General features: G+C 46.7%; 1 protein-coding gene across 1 annotated transcript in view; it reads left to right on the plus strand.

The window, feature by feature from the left end:
* The window catches only part of SLC1A4 (solute carrier family 1 member 4), a 70,788-nt gene extending 51,252 nt beyond the window's left edge, over positions 1 to 19,536 (plus strand). Inside the window, exons 6-8 of the mRNA XM_040351244.1 lie at positions 530 to 724; positions 11,021 to 11,155; positions 18,279 to 19,536. Coding sequence (XP_040207178.1) covers positions 530 to 724; positions 11,021 to 11,155; positions 18,279 to 18,513 — 565 coding nt within the window. The 3' untranslated portion in view covers positions 18,514 to 19,536. The remainder of the gene's footprint in view (positions 1 to 529; positions 725 to 11,020; positions 11,156 to 18,278) is intronic.
* The last annotated feature ends 241 nt before the right edge of the window (positions 19,537 to 19,777 follow it).

The following is a 19,777-nucleotide window of genomic DNA, read 5'->3' on the forward strand; positions in this document are numbered from 1 at the left end:
TCCTGGCTCCGCCTCTTCGGTAAGTGCCCCCATCGAAAGCCACTTTCTATGGGGTGCACTCATCGCTCCGAAGCCACCTTGCCTGCATCTATAGACACAGATGGCGCGGCCCAGCAGCACAGAATTTGAATGACAGCAGCGGGAGCCAATGGATCCCGCTGCTATCAATCTGCCCAGAGAGGGGGGAGAGAGCAGCTGCTTTCATCCACAGTGCTGGATCAAAATAAGGCTCAGGTAAATATAAGGGGGTTACCCTTTACCTTTAAATGCATTATAGTAAGAAATAATTAAATTTAGCTGATCACATTAACTAACATATACTGTATATCCAGAGATGTTAAATGGCTTTAGGAGCCCTCTAAATTACTATAAGTATCTTCACCTCTCTGTGTCTCTGGTGAGCCGGTCTCTCTAATTAGTATTTCTACATAAGCAAAGCCCTTTGGCTCTGAGTTTTTTAATAGTATACGCAGGTGATTTGTTACAAGCATGTCTTGTGATAACAAAGTATTTTATTTTCTGACCTTAGCTCTGCAACTCTCCCAACTATGATCAAGTGCATTGAAGAGAACAATGGAGTGGACAAAAGAATCAGCAGGTTCATCCTCCCTATCGGAGCAACAGTGAACATGGATGGTGCAGCCATATTCCAATGTATGGCAGCTGTATTCATTGCCCAGATGAACAACATCGACCTAAACGCTGGACAGATCTTCACTATTCTGTGAGATAGCAATCTATGTTGTTATTACTCTCGACCACAGTACAGGAAAATTGTGAAAGTGTTTATATGTAATGCAGCTATAGTTATGGAGACAGACATTTTATATATACTGGCCCAGATTTACGTAGATGGGCGCAAAATTGTGCGGGCGTAACGTATCTCATTTACGTTACGCCGCCGCAAGTTTTTCAGGCAAGTGCTTTATTCACAAAGCACTTGCCTGTAAAGTTGCGGCGGCGTAGCGTAAATCACCCGGCGGAATTCAAATTCAGCGGGTAGGGGGCGTGTTTCATTTAAATGAAACACGTCCCCGCGCCGAACTAACTGCGCATGCGCCGTCCGTAAAAAATCCCAGTGTGCATTGCTCCAAATGACGTTGCAAGGACGTCATTGGTTTCGACGTGAACGTAAATGACGTCCAGCCCCATTCACGGACGACTTACGCAAACAGCGTAAATTTTTTAATTTTTGACGCGGGAACGACGGCCATACTTAACATTGGCTGCGCCTCATAGACCCAGGGGCAACTTTACGCCGGGAAAAGCCTAACGTAAACGTAGTAACTTTACTGCGTCGGCCGCGCGTACGTTTGTGAATTTGCATATCTAGCTAATTTGCATACTCAACGCGGAAATCGACGGAAGCGCCACCTAGCGGGCCAAAAAAAAATTGCAGTTTAGATTCGACGCCTGTCGGATCTAATGAATATCTATGCGTAACTGATTCTAAGAATCAGTCGCATAGATACGACGGCGTATCTGGAGATGCGCCGTCGTATCTCTTTTGAGAATCTGGGCCTCTGTATATATATATGTGTATACCGTATATATATATATATATCAGTAAGATATATTTTTTTTTTGTGCTGCCCCAGGCCTAACTAAACTCGTTCACCCCCGAATTTAAATATGACCCACCCCTTCCTGTCAAGGCCACAACCCTTTCTGTTTATGATCCGCCCTGAAATTTTTGAGTGAGGACACTAGTTCTGAGGGCCTGAGGGGGAAATGGAGTCCCTTAATTTACATAGATTTTCTCTCACTTCCTGTTTGGCTATGGGGCAGGAAGTGAAGGGAAATCTCTGCAATGGGACAGGGATGGTAAAAAGTAATCTGACAGGGGCTATAACCCTGCCTTACTCTATCCAAAATAAAAAAAAAGTGTTGCCTATAGTTCTACTTTAAGCACAAATTTCTGATAATTCATACCAATGGTGCAGCAGAAAACATATAGCACAGTGAGGAAGGTTTGTGGTCCAGGATGATAGGACAGCCAAAATTAGAAGCAGCGCGGCGTGAGACTAATTTGCACAGTCCACCCCATCAGACTGGCGCTACACTAAGGCCCCGTACACACGAGAGGATCGATCCGCTGAAATTGATCCACAGGTCGGTTTCAGCGGATAGATCCGCTGGTGTGTACGATCCAGCGGATATTTATCCGCGGATATATTTCGGGCCGACCGATTTCCAGCGGATAAAAATTTCTTAGCATGCTAAGAAATCTATCCGCTGGAATCGGCTCCAGCGGATCGATCCGGTGGTCTGTACAGACTCACCGGATCAATCCGTCCGAACCCATCCCTCGCATGCGTCGTAATGATTCGACGCATGCGTGGAATTCCTTATATGACAGCGTTGCGCACGTCGCGGCGTCATCATCGCGGCGACGGCGCGACACGTCATCGCGATGGGAATTCGGCGCGGATTTCGATCCGATGGTGTGTACACTCCATCGGATCAAAATCCTCAGAGGATTTATCCGCGGAAACGGTCCGGAGGACTGTATCCGCGGATAAATCCTATCGCGTGTACTAGACATAACAGTGTAGCGCAAGTCGGCGGGGCCATGCTGCCCCCCCCTGCAAAGTGCTGTCCTAGGCCTGGGCCTTGTTGGACTAGGCCAGGATACAGCATTGATGTGTGTGTATATATATATATATATATATATGAACTGTGTAAGTGTACCCTGCAGTAAGCAGCCACAGATAGAGATGCTTTGATATGCATTATACAGTTGGCAGATGCTACAAGCTCCATATTTCTATGAACCTATTCTTATACTCTCATTATAAGTAATTACTGATAGCCATAAATACTTGATACTTTCTGATATTTCATAGAGGCAGAAATTTACCTGGTGCAGGTATGGGACTGTATGCAGAATGTTTTACCTGAAATAACGACTTCAGAGGCAGGAGGTGGAGTAAACTTGGCCGCAGGCCTTTATTACTGGTATTATTTGTTTAAATTGACCATATTTATTGAGCAATTAACCAACTCAATATATACACCATATAACACATCACTTATTTACTTAACCACCACCATTCATCAACCCAGTCACTACGACTCAGGTTGGATCCACTTTATTATTAACTAACCCCTCTTGTTCATTACAAACCAAGAGAGAAAACCAGTAATAATTAGGCCGCGACAAGGGAGGGGGGGAGGGAGTTCACAGGTAGGGATCACTTTGCGTTCTGGCTGCTGCAGCCTGTTGCCCTGGCTTAAATAACCTTCTACCCTTCCAGAAGGTTCCCCTGGGACATGTGACCCGCTCCTAACTATCCATTGGGCCCTGGCTAATCCACCTGGGATTTTACCTTTCAGGTGTGCAGGGGAGGGGCCACCCTCCCCGCCCACCAAGGCCAAATTACCTATTAACCCCAGGTGTGGGGGAAGAGGGAGACATAATCTTTCCCTCTGCAACATCCCCATGTGCTCAGGGAGCTTAAAGCAGCTCCCTTCACATTCATGGGACTGTATGCAGAATGTTTTACCTGAAATAACGACTTCAGAGGCAGGAGGTGGAGTAAACTTGGCCGCAGGCCTTTATTACTGGTATTATTTGTTTAAATTGACCATATTTATTGAGCAATTAACCAACTCAATATATACACCATATAACACATCACTTATTTACTTAACCACCACCATTCATCAACCCAGTCACTACGACTCAGGTTGGATCCACTTTATTATTAACTAACCCCACTAGCCGGGATTGTTTTCAATCTGGCCTCCTAAACAAGACCGGCCCAACCACCCCGCCTCGCGGCCAACTCCACCATATTCTGAAGGTTATTGTTGAAAATGTCGAGCCCAATTTCAGAAAGATGAACCCCATCCGATCTAAAAAGTCCCGCAATTCCCCCTTCTAGATCTACGTGCCTAAAAGACAAACCCCCAATAGTGGGCATGAACTTTGCTATTGCCCTGTTCAACCTTTTCCTGACCCTCTCAAACGGAGTCCTCGACCATACCAGTCTCGGAACTATTTCAGAAAAAAACAAACATAACTCAGGGAAGGACTGATATAACTGGCCCAGATCATCCTTTGGAACAACAAATCCAGGGACTTACTACGCCCTATATCGTTCCCACCGAGGTGGATGATTAAAACATCTGGGATAGGCATGGACTGGAACAGTAAACCCAACTCTTCGAACAGGTTTGCCCATACCATACCCCTCCTACCATGCCAGATAACGTTCACCAACTTGAGGTCGAAACTCAAACTCTCGGAATACACTCTTCGCAGAGCTCTCCTTTCGGCCCAGAATACGAAGGAGTGCCCTACTATCCATACTGATAGGGCCTGACCTGAAAATTAAACACAACAATGAGGACGAATGTACAATTTATAAGCGTCAGATTGCCATCTACCTATCCGTTTGATGTTAACCACGTCAAGACCCAACCTAGCTGCCTCTGTCGCCGCACCAATACGAAATGAGTGCGAGGAGAGGGGCAACCTCTCCATATCCAGTACAATTAAACACTTGTGAAAAACCGAATTGAATTGGTAACTGGTCAAAGGAAGGCCGTTGTTGTGTATAAAGAACGACCCCCCTTTTGAACCCCTTACCTGCAGGAACTGACCTACTAACTTGACCGGGCAAATGGGGGAGCCCGGGAAAGCCTGTAGTTTCATCCACGCTCCCTTCCCGAACTGGTCTGTTTTTGATCTGGAGACAAAAATTGTAAGACGAGAACTTTCAAGAAAAACATGAGACATGTGCATATTGGACTCGGACTCGGCCTTCTTATTGGGAGACACGATCTCAGATAACCTAAACGCACCGAAAAACATTAACGAAAAAAAACGCCCGGAAAAGGATCGCCTCATAACGTGAAAAACAAACGAATTCTGTTGCCGAGCACAATTTTGCGAGGATAGCCAGGGTTATCGCCATTCTGCTGTCCTTGCTGCCTGCGCCTTTTTTGTAGCCTTTCAGGGCCTGCTTTACTGAAAAGAAAGAGGAGCATGAGGGGTGGTTGTTCAGTTTTCCAAAAAAAGAAACCCCCGCTAAAGTTTTATTCACCTGAGACCAGGATACAGAGCTGGCCAGTAATTTGTTTAAAAAAGACAAAACCAAACCTTCGGAAAATGCTAACTCATCCTCTGCCATAGAAGATACGTGAGCCAGCCACATCCGCCAGGCTGATGAGTATGCTGCCAGGGTAGCGGGGGCGACAGACTTCATAATATTTGAACGAACCAGATCTAGATCAGTTCCCATAAATAGGCCGGGCACTGGAACCCCTCCTCGTCCGCAGCTGGGAAAAGCAACTTGAACCTCCTCATCTGTAAACGCGAGAGAGAGTCCGCAATGACATTCTGTTTCCCAGGCAAATAACGAGCCTTTACCCAAACATTTAGACTCAGACATTTGAAAACCAGGTACCTAATCAGCGAGATGACAGGAGGAGATTTGGATGATAAACAATTTATAGCGAAAACACTTTTAAACCCTTTATTGTCGGTGCTGAAAAGTAATCTTCTATTTACAAAGTACTTACCCCAAATCTCTAATGCGACCAGAATGGGAGACAGTTCTAAGATTACTATGTTCTTGAGATAGCCTTTTCTCCTCCAGCAAGGATGCCATAGCGAAGCGCACCAGTGGGTTCCCCATATAGCTGACAAACCCACTGATCCCGCTGCGTCTGTGTATAAACAAAAATCTTCGTCTGTTACAAACTCTGACTGAAAAATTGCTCTGCCATTGAAATTAACCAAAAATTGTGACCAGACCAGCAGATCCTCCCGAATCTCAGCCGAGATTCTGATATGGGAGGAAACCCGAAATAGCCAGATAAAGGCGTCTAGAAAATATCCGCCTTACAGGCAGAATTCTGGCCGCAAAGGCCAAAAGACCGAGTAATTTTGGGATTTCTTTTAATATGACCTTCTTTTTCCTTATTATGATGCACAGATGTTCCCTCAATTGGGAGACCTTCACGGCTGGAAGCTCAAACACCATTGCTACTGTGTCAATGGTAATGCCTAGAAAAACCAACTGTGTTGTCGGGTATATCGTTTTGTCATGAGCCAAAGGGATGTTAAACGACTCGCAAATTTGTAAAAAAAGAAGACAACACGTTTGAGCAATTGGCCGACGAGACCCCCAAGAAAAGGAAGTCATCCATATAGTGTAACAAAAAAGATGAACCAGAGTGGCTCTGCACCACCCATTCCAGAAAGGTAGCGAATGATTCAAAATACCTGCAGGAGAGTGAGCAGCCCATTGGAAGGCACCGATCAAAGAAAAAACAGTCATCAAAAAACAAAACCTAAGGAACTGAAAGACAAAGGGTTAATGGGTAACAAACGAAAGGCTGACTGAATGTCGGTCTTAGCAAGAAATGCTCCTTGACCTAGCAAACTAATTTTAACCAATGCATCGTCAAAAGTTGAATACTTCACTGACGACATTTCCTCACCGATTTGATCATTCAGAGAATCCCCTTTTGGCGAAGACAAGTGATGTATCATCCGAAACGATCTTTGTTCTTTTTTAGGAACGATCCCCAAAGGGGATACTCTGGAATTCTCAAAAGGAGGGTAAGAAAAAAGGGGCCAGCAATCCTACCTTCCTGCAGTTCCTTAATTTTTTTTTTTTCCCTAACCACCTCAGGTAAGTCTAAGGCTGACTTTAAATTTCTACCTATGTCACAACCTTGACCGTCAAAGGGAGGAAGAACAAAACCGTCCCTAAACCCTTCAAATAGCAGCTGGGCCATCTGCCTGTCTGTGTAAATTTGCAGCCACGGCCGCATTCTTTCCAGGCTCACCGGGGATAGTGCTTTTTGGAAAGGATTAGAAAAAGATTGAGCCATAGCCCGATATCTTTTGATCCCCACTCCAAATTGGGGTGCACTTCTAACTTCTGACGAAACGATTCGTCGTATACAAACCATGCAACCCCCCCCAAAATTCTTGTATGCTTCCAGCACGATGTCCACATGCTGCAGGAGGCCCACACTTTTCTCAGGACATTTCTCACATATAATACTAGAGTATATCAAAAATGCCTGTAACCAATTACTGAAGCTTCTGGATAGCCTGCGCCTATCCTCATCACCTCTCTCATCCTTTTTATCTTTAAACAAAGACTCCTTCGCAGAAGGTAAGAGTGACCGTAAGTCCACGAACTCACCTCTGACAATTTTTTCCTTTCATAGCTGCTGTCAAATAGTAGCCTAAAGGGGAGAGCGTGCATGGCAGCACTTCCCTGGCGCAGGTTTCAGGCACATTATTAGGATTATGATTAAAAAGTGATCAGCGCTACAGTATATGTGAAAAAACACAATAAAAAATAAGTGAATGGCTAAGGAGCCAACCCTCATTGAGCTGTGTAGTAATCAGATGGGCTACAGCAGCAAAAACACCCAAAAAGTGTACCTATCGGATGGGCTACAGCAGCCAAACCATAAGGGTGATTTCCTCAACCTAGAGAATATGAGGAACAGTGTATCAATAAACAATAAGGAATTTCAACACTATTTACAGTCACCTTTGGTAACACAGCCGAGGGGGCTACATTACCCCCCATTCCTTGTCCCCCCCCCGTACCTCCTCGGGGCTAGCCCATACTGAAGCTACAGAGCAAGGAACATTCTGACTAGCTGTAGACAGATTAGGCGACATACCCGCAATCAGGGAGGACAAAGAAGCAGTTAATGAGGTTAATAAATGTAATTGAGTCAAATTCTCGTTACCTGGACCTGGTGAAGTCGTCTGGGAACACACCACAGGTATCTGCTGTGCCTGAAGGGATGACTGGCCGCCTCCCCTAGCTCCAGCTGTACTTTGCGGCCTGGTGGCGCTGCTGCCGGGACCGGCCGGCAGCCTGGGGTCCTCTGTGCTGCTACCTGCTGCTTGCGACACCTGCCCTGGAACCTGTGGGAGAAAAGAAAAAGATGGTGCAGGCTGTCCTCTAGGGGGAGCACCCGACCCCCTGCTGCGTCCCGCGCGCTGTCCTCGGCTCCTCCCAGCCTTCTGTGCCCCCCTTCCCGACGGTGGCAGGCTGCCTGTGGGCGCAGGGGAGAGACGATTCAACCTCCTGCGTTTGGTTGGAAGAGGCTACGGAACATCAAGCAGAGCTGGGATGGTAAAGTCCGCCTCCTCCTCCCTGCCGCCAATAGGAACGACCACCGCTGGAGTGGCAGCTCCCTGGTCCATCGACCATGCAGACGCCGACAAAGGCTCCAATAGGCAGGGAGAGATGAATGGGGAGTAGAGAGTGTGCTGAGGTGATGCCAGGGGGGACGCTGCGATGGCCTCAGGGGGAGAGGCAGCAGCAGCTGACACGGACTGCTCAGCTGAGAAGGATCCCAGCAGATAACGTCGCTCTGTACCTGGGGATAAAGAGAGGCATTGCTGCATCCACGCCTCGCCATCCTCGGCCCCAGCTCTCTCCAGGATACGACAGACCAGGCTCTTCATGGCAACAACACAGGAACAAGTTCACAGGTAGGGATCACTTTGCGTTCTGGCTGCTGCAGCCTGTTGCCCTGGCTTAAATAACCTTCTACCCTTCCAGAAGGTTCCCCTGGGACATGTGACCCGCTCCTAACTATCCATTGGGCCCTGGCTAATCCACCTGGGATTTTACCTTTCAGGTGTGCAGGGGAGGGGCCACCCTCCCCGCCCACCAAGGCCAAATTACCTATTAACCCCAGGTGTGGGGGAAGAGGGAGACATAATCTTTCCCTCTGCAACATCCCCATGTGCTCAGGGAGCTTAAAGCAGCTCCCTTCACATTCATTCTTTATTAGATGCTAAACAATGTCCGATCTACACAAGTTTTTAAGTCTTTAAACTGATGGCATGGATTTCCTTTTGGGTACTAGGTCTATCACAATCTAGGGGAAAAGGGAGTAGCCGCTCCAGGTGGGAACCCAAACGAACATCCACCGCTGCAGACAACTCAGGTGCAGGCAATGCACTTAGCAAAGCAGGAACAAAAACTATCACAATCTAAAAACATTTAGCATCTGGGCAGACAGACTTAGCAGGTATATGTGACTCTGTATATCAGTGTTGTATGGAAATAAGACTGTAGAAATTATGTGGGATCAACGCTGACTAAAACATAGTTACATGGGGCCAGATCCACAACGAGCGGCCGTAACTTAACTTTTCTTATTTAAGTTACACCGCCGCAAAATCTCTACCTAAGTGCCCGATCCACAAAGCACTTACCTAGAAATTTTCAGCGGTGTAACTTAAATTCGTCCGGCGCAAGGCGGGCCCAATCTAATGGGGCGAGTCCCATTTAAATTAGGCGCGCTCCCGCGCCGGACGTACTGCGCATGCTCCCGACGCGATTTTCCCGACGTGCTTTGCGCGAAGTTACGTTGCGCCGAGTTTTGTGAATCGCGCCGGGTAAAAAAAGTTGCGTCGGGAAAAAAAGAGATGCGGCGAGAAAAAAAAATTTTTAAAAAAAATTGACAGCGTCGCGGGAAAGAAGGGTATACTTTTACAAGGTGTACTAACTTTACACTTTGTAAAAGTAGCCCTAATTTTGCGTTTGTAAACTAACAACTTACAGAGACTTCACGAAGGGAAACCGCTTTGTGGATCTCCGTAAGTGCTCATTTGCATACCCGAAGCGGAATTTCGACGAGAAATGCCCCCAGCGGCGGCCGCGGTACTGCATCCTAAGATCCGACAGTGTAAAACTATTACACCTGCCGGATCTTAGGAATATCTATGCGTAACTGATTCTGTGAATCAGTCGCATAGATAGAAACAGGGATACGACGGCGTATCAGTAGATACGCCTGTGTATCCCTTTTGTGGATCTGGCCCATAGTTACATAGTTAGGTTGAAAAAAGACAAATCATTATTTTTTTTGGTCTTTGCAAATAATTGAAATTGACCTTTCACTAAAAAAACAAGGTCTGCTTAATACATCTGGGCCCCTTCCCAATGGTAAATAGCAGTAAGAAAAGGGAAAATAATAATAATAATATCCTTTTTTGGGGGGGTTATGAGAAAGAGCTCTTCCTTAACAGGATATTGAACCTATAGGTAACCCAAAACCTGTACCAAGTGGAAAACTGGGTTTGATAAAAGAGTTGGCAGTGCCTCCACGCAGACAGGGCCTCTGTGAACAGAGGGGTTCCCTTTCTTGGAAGTTATTTAGTAATCTAATCAAAGTACTTGGGAGCAGAGAAACTACTGCAGCCAGCATATAATATTAACCATAAATATATAGATTTACACCATAATGGAAATAGAGCTTTGTATAAGAAAAGAATAGTAGTATATACAGGTATTTTCAGAAAAGGGACCCACAAGAGTCCCAGTGGAATTGTGCACATATACCCAAGCATATACCGTAGTTATTAATAAAGATACTTTCAGATGAATCTTTAAGCAAAGTTCAGTTTCAGGGGCACCTGAGGATGATCATGACCCAGTGTCAATGTGAGAATTTAGAAGTGATGATGAGGATATTCTTCAACCATTCGGTCCAACCAGCCTGGAATGCTGTCCCATGGACAAGACATGCTTCTTAGACATTCTCAGTATCTCTCCACTTCCTTCTTCTGGGATTTTTTATCCAACAAGGCAGGAAGTGCAAAAGGAATTTATAAATATAGACAGTCGAGTACAGCAGATCCCTAAAATAGCATAGATGTAAAGTATTCTGAGAATACCAGTCCCAGGTATCTAGTGTGAAGCAGGGTTCTTAATCTCTGGTGTCTGCATGCTATATAGGGTGTTCATGCTTTGGTGGCCATGGTTACTAATATGCAGAAATCAAAACATACCTGAGGCAACCCATATAGCTTTTTATACCTTTGGAGTATTCTCCGTTATTCTACTGTCCTGAAGAAAATGTTTCTATTATGTAGAATTCTTGCTCCCAGGTCAACTTCTTCCTATTAATATATTATAGAATAGATACAAAAAAATAAATTACCCCCATAACTAGCACTGTCTGAAATGGAACCTAGAGGTCAAGGTGGGTGTCTAATTGTACTTTATTTTTTTAGTGTGACAGCAACAGCGTCAAGTGTGGGAGCAGCTGGAATTCCTGCCGGAGGTGTCCTCACTATCGCTATTATTCTAGAGGCGATTGGCCTTCCGACAAACGATTTGTCACTGATCCTGGCGGTAGACTGGATTGTGTGAGTATTCCTGTGAAAGAAATATTTCATTAGACATTCTACTACTAATTCAACACACTACTGACAAGTGAATAAGAGAATTTAGGGCCAGATTCTTGTAGAACGGCGTATCCTTGCGGCGGCGTAACGTATCCGATTTACGTTACGCCTCCGCAACTTAGACGGGCAAGTGCTGTATTCTCAAAGCACTTGCTCCATAAGTTGCGGCGGCGTAGCGTAATTCGGCCGGCGTAAGCCCGCCTAATTCAAATTTGGATCAGGGGGGGCATGTTTTATGCAAAACTACTGTGACCCGACGTGGTTGACGTTTTTTTCGGAACGGCGCATGCGCCGTCCGTGGAATTTCCCAGTGTGCATTACTCCAAAGTACGCCGCAAGGACGTCATTGGTTTTGACGTGAACGTAAATGACGTCCAGCCCCATTCACGGACGACTTACGCAAACGACTTAACTTTTTCAAACTTCGACGCGGGAACGACGGCCATACTTAACATTGTTGCGCCGTACTTATGCCACCATATAGCAGGGGCAACATTACACCGGGAAAAGCCTAACGTAAATGTTGTAACTTTACTGCGTCGGCCGCACGTACGTTCGGGAATTTGCGTATCTAGCTAATTTGCATACTCAACGCGGAATTCGATGGAAGCGCCACCTAGCGGTAAAAAAAAAATGCAGTTTAGATTTGACGGCGTAAGAGACTTCTGTCGGATTCCTGTCGGATCTAATGGATATCTATGCGTAACTGATTCTAAGAATCACGACGGACAGATTAGGACTTCCGACAGCGTACATGGCGCTGCGACGTCGTAAGTCCTTTGAGAATCTGGGCCTTAGTATATTAATTTAGGCAGAATCATGAATACAACTTTATTTGTTTAAAAATCTTTAGAGCAGGAGTTTCCAAACTCTCTGGGCAAAGGGCCAGTTTACTGTCCTTCAGACTTTGAACGGGCTAGACTGTGGCCAGCGTGAGTAGAAAATGCCCTGTGGTCAATGAGAGTAAAGAATGCCCCATCATTGGCAATATTGGGAGGAATATTAACTCATTGTTGGTATTAGGGGAAGAATTGGTCCCGCATCATTGGTGTCATTGGGAGGAATAGAGCCTTGCAGTTGGTGTCAGTGGGAAGAATAGTGCCCCATTGTTGGGGAGTGTGGTAGGAATAGTGTCCTGTTGTTGGTATAAGTTACAGGAATTATGCCCCATTGTTGGTGTAGAAGGAATAGTGCCTTGTATCTGTGGGAGGAATAGGGGCATGATAAAGGCAAGCAAAGGGCCACATCTGGCTCTCGAGCCGCAGTTTGGAGACCACTGATTTAGAGGTTCATTTATAATGGAGGTGGGATATAGCTATCTTGTGTGCTCTGCAGGGTTACGCCATACAGTTACCTTTATGTCCCAGATGCATTTACATTACAATTATTAAATGCAGTCTGCGGTGTAGGTGGATTCCTCTCTGTTTAACTGAACAGTTTGGAGGTTTTGACAGTGACTAGGCTCTCCTCTTGGCTTTTCTTTTATTAATTTGTATTTCCCTCTGTGAAATGCAATACATGTTTCTAAATCAAACTGCTAAACTTTATATATGTGTAATAGCAAGACCATACTGCTGCTTTATGAATGGACCGTTACAATTAGTTATCAGACAAATATTATTTAAAATAAATGCCTGTCACGTTTCCTGGTTTCCCTTATTCCACACCATAAAATTAGGTTAGTTTTATTTATTATTCAACAACTCCATGGTCCCGCTGCCTTGAAATAATAGCCAAACTGCGGTCCGGGGGGTAGATGTGATCCTTCAATTGACTTTATCTGGCCCTTGGGCACTATTCCATCAACTAAAACCTCTACTGACACCATCAATCGGGCACTATTCTTCTCGTTGATACCAACAATAGGGCACTATTCCTCCCATGAAACCAAACTGAGGCACTGATGCCGAAGCATTTTCTACTCCCACTTGCCAGTTTTTTTAGTCAGTTAGTTCATAGTAGTTAGTGGATTTGTAGATTTTTGATTGTAGATTTTCCAATAAAGTGGAATGAGTTTTTGACATAAAAAACAAGATATCACTTTCATAGGATAGTGCCAAGTAGCCCAGACAGAGGTGGAATTCAGTAATTTATGATCAACAGCTGTATTGTGTGTACCTCTCAGTGATAGAGAAGTGCAGTAGGGAAGAGGAAAAGCATAGACACAAAGGGACTTATTTACCAAAGGTTGTTCACTTTGCAAGGGAATTTTCTCTTGGCTTAGTGAATGTGGCCAAAAATCACTACAAAGGATACCCACTCACATGCCAGGAAACAAAAATAAAAAATAAATATTATTATTGAATGATAGAAGTAAGCAGAGCTTCAACTTATTCACTAAGCTAAGGGGAAATTACCTTTCAAAGTGAAAATTCCTTTGCAGTGTTAAAGTGGAGTTCCACACATTTTTTTTTCTCCTAAAAATCATAAAATAAATAAAAAAAATTGAAAAAATGTTTTTTTTATACTCACCTGAAAGGGCGGTTGCTATGCGGAAGTAGCTCTTCTGCCTCTTCTTCCACTGCGGAGGATCTTCAGGCTCGTCCTACGTCACTGTGTCTTCTTGTGAATAAGCCGTGCTGCCTTCTGGGAACTATGGGCCAAATTCTCAAAAAAGCTGCCTAACTTAACTTTCAGCAGTTAAGTTACACAGGCGTTAAATTTCTACCTAAGTGCCCGATCTTCAAAGCACTTACCTAGAAATTACACACCGTGTAACTTAAGTGCCTCCGTCGCAAGGTGGTCCTCCTCTCCGGGGGGCGATTACAATTTAAATGAGGCGCGCTCCCGCGCCGGCCGTACTGCGCATGCGTGTGACGTAATTTTCCCGACGTGCAGCGCGCAAACGTAATTTACGCCGGGCTTTGTGGATTGCGATGGGACAATAAAGTTGCGACGGGTGGAAAAAAAAATACGCGCCGGAAAAAAAAAAAAAAAATTGACAGCGTCGCTCGGCATGCATTCCTGAGAGGGAGGACTCCATGCCAATTTTCAAAAAAAAAAACGGCATGGGTTCCCCCCCCAGGAGCATACCAGGCCCTTATGTCTGGTATGGGTTGTAAGGAGACCCCCCCTACGCCGAAAATTCGACGTAGGGGGTCCCCCTACAATCCATACCAGACCCGTATCCAAAGCACGCTACCCGGCCGGCCAGGAATGGGAGTGGGGACGAGCGAGCGCCCCCCCCTCCTGAGCCGTACCAGGCCGCATGCCCTCAACATGGGGGGGTTGGGTGCTCTGGGGCAGGGGGGCGCACTGCGGTCCCCCCCACCCCAGAGCACCCTGTCCCCATGTTGATGAGGACAGGACCTCTTCCCGACAACCCTGGCCGTTGGTTGTCGGGGTCTGCGGGCGGGGGCTTATCGGAATCTGGGAGTCCCCTCAAATAAGGGGGCCCCCAGATACTGGCCCCCCACCCTAAGTGAATGGATATGGGGTACACCGTACCCCTACCCATTCACCTGGAGGCAAAGTGATAGTTATTAAACACACAACACAAGGGTTTTTAAAATCATTTATTAGTCTGCTCCGGAGGCCCCCCTGTCTTCTTTAGCTCTAATACCAGGGGGGGCTTCTTCTTCCGCTCTACGGGGGTCTTCTCCGCTCTCCGGGGGGGTCGTCTTCTTCCGCTCTCCGGGGGGGTCTTCTCCGCTCTCCGGGGGTCTTCTTCTATCTTCGCCGCTCTCCCCTGTTGACTCGGCGCACCCCGGTTCTTCTCCAGCTGTCCGGTGCCTTCTTCTTCAGCGCTGGCTGCCTGCTATCTTCGTGTGTTAGCTCAATTACTAGCAGGCAGCCAGCGCGGTCTTCTGTGACGTCATCTTCTTCTCTTCTCTTCTTCTCCCTTCTTCCGATGTTGACCCGACGCCTCTTCTCACTGCAATGATGGAAGCGCGCCTTGCATCCCATTTATATAGGCCTCACCGTCCCATCATGCTCCGGTAGGTACCCACGTGGGTAGGCACAGATGACGTCACAGAAGACCGCGCTGGCTGCCTGCTAGTAATTGAGCTAACACACGAAGATAGCAGGCAGCCAGCGCTGAAGGAGAAGGCACCGGACAGCTGGAGAAGAACCGGGGTGCGCCGAGTCAACAGCGGAGAGCGGCGAAGATAGAAGAAGACCCCCGGAGAGCGGAGAAGACCCCCCCCGGAGAGCGGAAGAAGAAGACCCCCGGAGAGCGGAGAAGACCCCCGGAGAGCGGAAGAAGAAGCCCCCCCTGGTATTAGAGCTAAAGAAGACAGGGGGGGCCTCCGGAGCAGACTAATAAATGATTTTAAAAACCCTTGTGTTGTGTGTTTAATAACTATCACTTTGCCTCCAGGTAAATGGGTAGGGGTACGATGTACCCCATATTCATTCACTTAGGGTGGGGGGCCGGTATCTGGGGGCCCCCTTATTTGAGGGGACTCCCAGATTCCGATAAGCCCCCGTCCGCAGACCCCGACAACCAACGGCCAGGGTTGTCGGGAAGAGGTCCTGTCCTCATCAACATGGGGACAGGGTGCTCTGGGGTGGGGGGGCCCGCAGTGCGCCCCCCTGCCCCAGAGCACCCAACCCCCCCATGTTGAGGGCATGCGGCCTGGTACGGCTCAGGAGGGGGGGGGGCGCTCGCTCGTCCCCACTCCCATTCCTGGCCGGCCGGGTAGCGTGCTTTGGATACGGGTCTGGTATGGATTGTAGGGGGACCCCCTACGTCAAATTTTCGGCGTAGGGGGTTCTCCTTACAACCCATACCAGACCTAAGGGCCTGGTATGCTCCTGGGGGGGAACCCATGCCGGTTTTGATTTTACAAATTGCCGTGGAGTTCTCCCTCAGGAATGCATACCAAATGCCGTCGCTTGAATGTGCTTTTACATGGTGTTACTAACTTTCCACATTGTAAAACCAGCCCTAGTTTTGCGCAAGCAAATCGGAACTTACGCAAAAATCACAATGCTGAAAAGCTTTGTGGATCTGCTTAAGTCCTCATTTGCATACGCAAAGCGGCATTTCAATGAGAAATGCCCCCAGCGGCGGATGCGGTACTGCATCCTAAGATCTGACAGTGTAAGTGTCTTACAGATGTCAGATCTTCTGCCTAACTTTGGAAAAAGCCTTTTGAGGATCGTTTCCAAAGTTAGGCACAGAGATACGCAGGCTGAACAGCAGTTCCGCCTGCGTATCTCTTTTGAGAATTTGGCCCCATGTGTATCCCAGAAGGCAGCGGCCCGTTCACAAAGCGACATGCGAGTCACGCATGCGCAGTAGGAAATGGGCAGTGAAGCCGTAAGGCTTCACTACCTGTTTCCCTTAGTAAGGATGGAGGCGCCAGGACTGAGGGATCGCCTGCGATTGCTGTCGAGGGACCGACATCGCGGGCAACTAGGACAGGTAAGTGTCCTTATTAAAAGTCAGCAGCTACACTGTTAGTAGCTGCTGACTTTTAAAAAAAAAAATCGCCTTTAGCAAATCAACCACAAAACCTTTACAGATGTAGAAAGTAAAATTTGCTCCTAGACACTTGCCATGCTTTTTTTAACATCTAAAGCCAGATATCAAATTTAAAACGAGTAGTGTGTAGAAGGGGACCAGTAGGTGGTTTTCAGCAAAGAAGAAAAAGAACACAAATAGATCATTTTTACTGAACACTTATCCAGCGTGGAATTATACTTTAAATTGTACCTGCTTTACATACACAGCAGATTTAAAGTGCAGATTTCTACTAGCTGTCAGGCCTTGTACACATCAGTCCAAACCGACCGTGTGTAGGCCCCATCGGTCCGTTATGCTTCGGTCGCAAAATTGAGAACTTGCTTTAAAATTGATCCGATGGACGCCTAACCGAGCGGTCCAAACCGACGGTTAGTACGCAAAAGCATCGGTTCAAAACCCGCGCATGCTCAGATTCAAGTCGACGCATGCTTGGAAGCATTGAACTTTGTTTTTTTCAGCACATCGTTGTGTTTTACGTCACCGCGTTGGACTCGATCGGTTTTTGAACCGATGGTGTGTAGTAGGGGTGCAACGGATCACAGTTGATCCGTGATCCGAACGGGTCACCCCCTTCGGATCGGAAAACACTGTGATCCGCGGATTGCCACGGCTCCGGAGCTAGGCCGAAGCCGCGGCCTTTCCTAATGTTATGTCCGCGGCTCCAGAGCTAGGCCGAAGCCGCGGTCTTTCCTAATGTTATGGCCGCGGCTTCGGCCTACCTCCGGAGCCGCGGCCATAACGTTAGGAAAGGCCGCGGCTTCGTCCTAGCTCTGGAGCCGCAGGAATAACATTAGGAAAGGCCGCGGCTTCGGCCTAGCTCCGAAGCCGTGGTCATCTTGGTACACCCGGCGGCGGCCCTCCTCTGTTTACACCCACAGAGGAGGAGCCCGCACTCGTGGGGAAGAAGCACACGCTGGGAGTGTCTGTACTGCCCAAGGGGGGACTCTTGCCCTTAGAGGAGGTGGGGTCTCTTGCCCCTAGAGGAGGGGGGAGTCATTTGCCCCGAGAGGAGGGGGGTCTCTTGCCCCAAGAGAAGGGGTGGGTCTCTTGCCCCGAGAGGAGGGGGGTCGCTTGCCCCGAGAGGAGGGGGGGTCTCTTGTACTGAGAGGAGGGGGGGTGTTTGCACCGAGGGGGTACTATAGTTGGTGGGGGGGAAATGTGTATATTACAGTGGAGGGGGAGATGTGTATATTACAGTGGGGGGGGATGTGTATATTACAATGAGGGGGGGGGGAGATGTGTATATTACAGTGGGGGAGAATTTATTTTATTTTATTTGCCGATCCGAAAAATGATCCGATCCGTGACTCCTGATCCGAGGAACGATCCGAACCGTGAGTTTTTTGATCCGTTGCACCCCTAGTGTGTAGGCACATCAGACCATCAGCCTTCGGAGCGTTCTCATCAGATGGACTGATCGTGTGTACAGGGCCTAAGAGTGGCAGGGCTCCCAGAGTAGCTCCAGTACCTACCCCAAAGTGGTAGCAGGAGAGGCACAATTTACATATCCATATTTTTTTCCCTAATTTTAAAAGGCTATAGATTCCATTAAAGTAATTGCTTAGGTGTTTTCCAACTTTGCTGATACATTCTCTATGTTATTGTTAACAGAGACCGGACAACTACAGTAGTAAATGTTGAAGGAGATGCTCTTGGGGCAGGAATTCTTCATCATCTCAACCAGAAGGAAGTAGCAAAAAATCAACAGGCGCTGAATGATGTTTATGTTGAGGCTGTGCCAAACTGCAAGTCAGAAGAAGAAACTTCTCCTCTTGTAATGCCCAGAGACCAAACCTCAAAATCCATGAGCATGGCTGTGCCATTATCAAACGAATCCGTACTGTGATGTGCCATGTAATGCTGCTGTTTTCATTAGACTGCGGGTCGATTCTTAAGACCAGATGTTGCTCACTGCCAGTATGGACTGCTAGAGTCTAGAATAGTAGCTCATTCCTGAATCTGCCAGTATTCACAGGAGTGATTAGTGTTTAAACTCCAAACCACTAAAAAGCAAAATACCCTAAATCAATACACAGTCCACTCCATATAGAAATATTTATCACACCAGGGATGAAATATTTCCTTTGTTGCGGGGCGTTTATTCATGTAGCATTACTTGAGAACCCTCTTCTATACCCATAGGGTTAGTATCCCTTGTAGAGTGATAGTGGTCTGATGCCATACTTTTGCCAGAGATTTTATCTCTATTTTATGCCAGTTTGCCAAAACAAGGCTATCCCGTGGTATCGAGACCAGGACTGATCCTTGTGGAAAATAAGTTAAAAGGGGACTCACTAGGGCTAAGTTACAGAATAAAGGGTCTGTGGGACCTGGAATGTTTGTCTGTATGCTTATGTATACCAGTTTAGATCGCTTTACAAAAATGCATTCTGCTTTCGGGTATGGTACAGGAACCTTATTAATACATTCTAGAAAACCCTAATTGTTTTTTGGGCAGCAATTCAATGGCCACCCATTTAAAAATATGTGTAGCACTTACAGTTTTCTATTGGTCTCCCTGCAAAGTCTAACAAGTCTAACAACTACCTATTGCCTCTTCCAAAAAAAGTCTGCGCCATGCAGCTTACTGTGATGGAGTGACAACACTGCTGCATTGCTCCTGAATTCAGAGCAGCATTGTCACCTTCATATAACTCATGCCTAGAGTGAGATGAGTAGATGGATCAGAGGGCTTGGCTTTCAGCAATGTTACAAATGAAGGAGAATTTGTCTCAACCAGGAAAAGCAAAGGACATTGTTTTACTTTATGAAGCTTTTGCATCACATAACAATAGAATTTGGAACCTGTTTAGACTGTCACACAAAGCCTTTAAATATACTTTAATTTGAAATAAAGGTATATTTGCATGCTGAGCATTGGAAGACATGCAAGGAGGTAAAAGGGCAAATGCTCCCAAAGGCATTCTTGTTGAAGGCAGTACTGTAGTTGAGTGGTTGAACTAGTCTCCTTCAGGACACAAAGAATTATTAATGTAAAAATCTAAATGCCTTTACAACTGTACCATGGGTATGAGCGGGGAAGGAAGGGAGGATTAGATCAGGGGTGCATAAAAAAAAAAATGTAACTTTGGGCCAGATTCACGTAGAAT

Source organism: Rana temporaria, chromosome 4 (genome assembly GCF_905171775.1).
Source record: "Rana temporaria chromosome 4, aRanTem1.1, whole genome shotgun sequence".
Lineage (NCBI taxonomy): Eukaryota > Metazoa > Chordata > Amphibia > Anura > Ranidae > Rana > Rana temporaria.